This window comes from Aulonocara stuartgranti (genome assembly GCF_965226115.1).
Source record: "Aulonocara stuartgranti genome assembly, chromosome: 23".
Lineage (NCBI taxonomy): Eukaryota > Metazoa > Chordata > Actinopteri > Cichliformes > Cichlidae > Aulonocara > Aulonocara stuartgranti.
The window spans coordinates 19,195,486-19,200,739 of record NC_138958.1 but is presented as its reverse complement, the minus strand read 5'-3'; the positions used below and the strand labels follow the sequence as shown (position 1 = coordinate 19,200,739).

Genomic DNA, 5,254 nt, shown 5'->3' with positions numbered 1-5,254 from the left:
ACTCCAGGAATGCACCCCCACGTCCTGGGAGCATGAGAGGTTGCACCTTGTTTTATTGTTTTAACATAGCTATGTCTGTTTTAGTCTAAGTGCCTTTTTGCCTAGATGAACCGCTGGACTTCTTCACTGGGTTATCTAGGGTGAACCATCTAGGGTGGGGGAGGTCTACCCTCTTCCTGACCAAGGATGTGCCTTTTATGACCCTTTGATCAGCAGGACACACACACACACACACACACACACACACACACACACACACACACACACTGAAGTATAAATAAAGACCCGGGCAGTTTCTTAGTGCGAGTCTCTCAGTAGGGAGCTGCCCTTGCTAGCAAGAACTCTGTGTGTTTCTCTTCTCTGAGTCTTTACTGAAGAAGTGTTTTAGAATATTTTCCCTAACATTGATTTGGTCCTTCGTAGCCGGAGCAGAAAATATCAGAACTGTTATCTGTGACTCTGTTCCAAGATCCAGCAGTGATTCCTGACGCCGTGGGGAGCCAGCACCGAAGCCTGTGCACAGCCCTCTTGGATGAGGAGAGAGCCCCAGGACGTTAAATTCGGGTCTGGGCCGGTGTTATAATCTGGTCCACGGCGGTGGGATTCAGTCCAATGATCTGAACCACCAGTGGGACGTCAGGGGTGAGAAACACTATTTTGGTATATAAGACGGCCACAAAGGTTTAAAGAAATGTGATAAATTAGGTTGGGTTCGCCGAAAGGAGCTGAATTAGACTTAGGTTTTAGAGGTAGCTGAAATTATCTCGTGACAAATTAAAAAAGGTTGGGTTCGCCAAAAAGAGCTGAATTAGACTTGAGTTTTAGAGGTAGCTGAAATTATCTCGTGACAAATTAGCGCGCAAATGTCTATGTGTGTGTATGTGTCTGGAAGTAAGTTGATTTTACAGCACAATACGCTGCTGAACTACTTCCATTTTTGTTTTCTTTGCTGAGGCTCACGTGCTGGTGACAAAGGAGAACGGTTGAGTTTCATCTCATAAAACTGATACCGCTTCACCGTTAGGGTGAAGTCGAAGGCCGTATCAGTAAACCACTCTGAAGTCAAGCGTGCCAGCGACGGCCCAGCAAAATCTTTGAAAATGGGGGATAAACAAGCAAAATTAACACCTGATGAGAAATGTTTAGAAAAACAGCAAGCCGGAGCAGGACTAATCCAAAAGAAAGGAAGAGGAATGCATAGTGGAAGAGCAAGAGGTAGAGTCAGAGCTACACACATACCAAACAGTGGCTTTAACACTACATGCTGGAGGTGTGGAGAAGAGGGACATTTTGTACGTGACTGTAAGAAACAAAGAAGACAGTAACTCAGAATAGGATAGCAGCTCAGGTGAAGAGAGCAGTTCAGACTAGGAAGAACATAATAATCCCTCACCCAGTGAAAATTAGAGATCACAGTAGTTTGAAGTAGTTTAAAAAAGGGTTGGAAACAGACCCGACTGAATAGATATAAATGCAAGAGGAATAAAGTAAAATAAACAAAAGGCTAAATTACAACTTAATTTTAACGCATTCAAACTAATAATAAAAAGGATAACAACCTATAAACTGGTATTAATAATGAAAGCAGATAATTCACACAAACAGAACTATAACTGTGATAACTGGAGTGTGCAGCGTTTCCGTGAGCAGTTTTCCTGCATCTTGACTTGTGTGTAGAGTGTTCATAGCATCAGCATTATGTTTTTGTTTATTTGTTTTGTTGGGTTGAAAAATAGTTAAATAAACTGGTGATCATATTTACGGATCACCATGGCACATATCATCAGCCATGTGATTTATTTACGCAGATGAAAAAGTGAGTGTGAATGTGTCTGACGTCACAGTGTTTTTGTGCGCTGTGTAAGAGTGATTGCCTTTGATTGTGAGAGCGGTGATTCTGCAGGTCACCAGCTTTTTTAAAAAATATATATATATATATAAAAAAAAGAGTGAAAAAGATACAAAATTTACATTGTAGATGAAAAATAATTATAGGAAAAAGGTTTTGTGTTGATCAGCCAAGAACAACTACAATCTTATTTTCTGTTTTTAAGAAAGGACTGTTCACAAAAACACACAGAGAGAGAGAGAGAGAGAGAGAGATGTGTGTGTTGATTAAGCAGCGATGATAATAATGAAAATGTCTTAGTTTGTCACTTTCAGGTGAAAAGCAGACCTGAATCAAATTTCCACATGCAGCGGTCGGAAGAAAGTCATAGTTTAACATCATTGGAACCATTCAGGCCAAGTTTCTGGCTGACTTATTTACAGCACCATGTGTCTCTCAAACTCACAAGCAGCTCTCACTCCTCCCTGAAGACAAGGAATGCAGCTCCAAAGAGCAATAACATGGCAGATAAAGAGACAGCAGCAAAGTCCTGAGCAAAGAGTTCCAGCAAGCAGCAGCAGTGTGGACAAACAGCATCAGAGAAGAAAGCAAACCCATCTTCCTGTCTGATTGGATGAATTCCACGGAGGGGCGAGCAAGATGGCGGCGTAAAGAGGAGTTTTTGTTCGAGCGCTTAGTACGAGACACTTATTTGACGTCTTTCTGGCTTTCGGGACTTTTTTTTGGAGATCAGCGCGCTAAACCTGCTGGATCTGAGGCCAGGTTCTGCGGCGGCAGCATGTCGAAATGCTCAGAAAGGACTGAGTGACTCGGGCAAGCCACATGCAGCTAGCATGCTGGCTAGCGACCATAGCTACATGAAAGAAATGGACCCTTCATGATGCGCTCAATGTGCCGGCGCTGTGGTGGGAAAGGCTCCATCATAAACACGCCCTGCGCCCTGTGTAGAGGTTCAGGCCAAGAAGAAGAAGACGACGACTTCCAAGCCCAAGAAGGTCGGCCCCAGCGTGGGCGAGCTGATTGTGAAAGCCGTGGCCGCTTCCAAGGAGTGCAACGGCGTGTTCGCGGCCGCTCTCAAGAAGGCTCTGGCTGCCGGAGGCTACGATGTGAAAAAGAACAAGGCCCGTGTCAAGACCGCCATCAAGAGCCTGGTGGCGAAGGCCACTCTGGTGCAGACCAAGGGCACCGGGGCCTCCGGATCCTTTAAGATGAACAAGGTTACTGAGAGCAAAGCCAAGAAGCCCGCCGCGGCCAAAGCCAAGAAACCGGCAGCAGCTGCTAAGAAGTCGCCCAAGAAGGCAGCAGCAGCACTTCAGCCACTAGTACAAAGTCAACCGCATCAGAGGAGGGACAGGACAAAGCTGAAGGAGAAACTGCCTGCTATTGGACTATTGAAGTGGGAGAGGACAATAGAGTGAGAGTGGTGAGAACACAAATTTTGTTATTTAAAGTGGGAAATTAAAATTTGGGGTTAAAAAACCTGGGGAAAAGAAAACTGACTGCTTAAGTTGGAAAATTGAGAAGGAGTCTGGATATATGCAAATATAAAAAACATATACATCATATACAAAATCACACACACAAGCAGAACATGCATTAACTCTACTAACACTTCCAAACACAAGAGAGCTCATGAAGATTAGACAACATCTTAAGCATGTCAGTCTGTTTATCATCTTGTCCAAGTCACTTAGTGTGATGCCAATACCAGTGGACTCAAAGCACATCAGTTAAGAAATGATCAAACAATAGTAGAGAAGTGTGTAGGAAAGGCAGCTTTAAGAACATGCTCTGTTGGATATGCAGCTCCTCAGACATTGATTAAACCTGCCTAATAACACAAATGCAATGAAAATTAGCTTGTTATCTTTTATCAGTGTTAAAATAGTGTAAATTTAGCAGACACTTGTTATCAAATGCTGAATTTATCCTGTTGGATTGTGTGTCCACAGGTGTTTGTACTTTGCGTCGTAATAAAATGACGGTAAAAAGCTCCGCCCACTTCCTATCCATGTCTTACCATGCAACGACTCTGTGAATGGACTGGAGAAGTGTAGTGGTAGAGTCCTCCGTCAGGAATGAGATATGTGTGTCGACTTTTTATTCTCCCTTAAAATTATTATGCCATAACGCTGCACAGAGCAGCTCTGCTAACAGGTTATGGGCCCAGAGCAGCAGTAAAGAGATCCTGTAACTGCCAAAGGAAGGGCAGCGTTTCCTGAAACCGCAAGTTACCGGCAGGTGTTAAAAGTTTGGCACGATTGAGTGAGTAAGCGTTTTTGTGCATCATGAGCAGACGCACGGCAGAGTCGGGCAGTCGATATTCCCGTTTGCAGTTTGATGGAGATGAAAGGAAATATGAGATATGGGAAACGAAGTTCCTTGGTCATCTCAGACTACAAGGTTTGAAAGATGTCATCTTAAAGGCTGAGGGTGATGAAGAAGCCGATGGTGAAGATGATGACAAAAATGCAGAAGCATATGCAGAGTTGATACAATTTCTGGATGACAAAAGTTTATCGTTAGTTATGAGAGATGCAGTTGATGACGGACGGAAAGCCCTAAAAATTTTGAGAGGTCATTATGCAGGAGTGGGCAAGCCAAGGATCATAAGTCTGTACACCGAACTTACTTCTCTCACAAATGAAAAGAATGAAAGTGTGACGGACTATATTATCTGAGCAGAAGCAATTATCACAGCGTTAAAAAATGCGGGTGAGTCATTAACTGATGGACTTCTGATCGCAATGATAATGAAAGGTCTACCAGAGACGTTTAAACCCCTGATTGTGCACGTTACACAGAGCGAAGCAAAAATCACATTTTCAGAGTTTAAAGTAAAACTCAGAAGTTATGAAGAAACCGAGAGAATGCGTGCGGCTGTAACTGATGACAACGTAATGAGGACAAAAGTGCAATTAGACCAGGATTCTACTTCATGGCGAGCAGATGACCGAAGATCAAAGAATAATGAGATTGTGTGTTTTAAATGTGGACTAAAGGGACACACTGCAAGAACGTGCCGATCCAGAGTATGGTGCAGTTTTTGCCGGAGTAGTACACACAAAGATGCGACCTGTAGAAGGAAGTTAAGACGGGATGAAGCGAGAGGGGTTGTGGAGAAGGACTACGCGTTCAAGACGGGCTCCGAACCCCAGAGGGTCCCGGACGGCGGCCAAGAGATGCTGAATAACCAGCTACTGGTGGATACAGGAGCGACGTCACATATCTTTACGAAGATCGAGAGTTTTAAGACTTTTGATGACATATTTCGACCTGAGGCTCATTGTGTAGAGTTGGCTGACGGAAGGCGGAGCAGAGGAGCTGCAAAGCGGCGAGGAGATGCTGAGATAAGTATGATTGACAGTAAAGGACGCAGTCACAAGGTAACATTGAAACAAGCAC

The 5,254-nt window shown here is 43.9% G+C and overlaps 1 protein-coding gene across 1 annotated transcript; it reads left to right on the top strand.

Moving 5' to 3' along the window:
* Positions 1–2,784: 2,784 nt before the first annotated feature.
* LOC309700553 (histone H1-like) lies at positions 2,785–3,590 on the top strand (the record flags this gene model as incomplete). The annotated part of the gene is made up of 1 exon (XM_082524152.1): positions 2,785–3,590. A coding segment is annotated over one exon (483 nt), but the record flags the coding sequence as incomplete, so codon positions are not given.
* Positions 3,591–5,254: the final 1,664 nt, after the last annotated feature.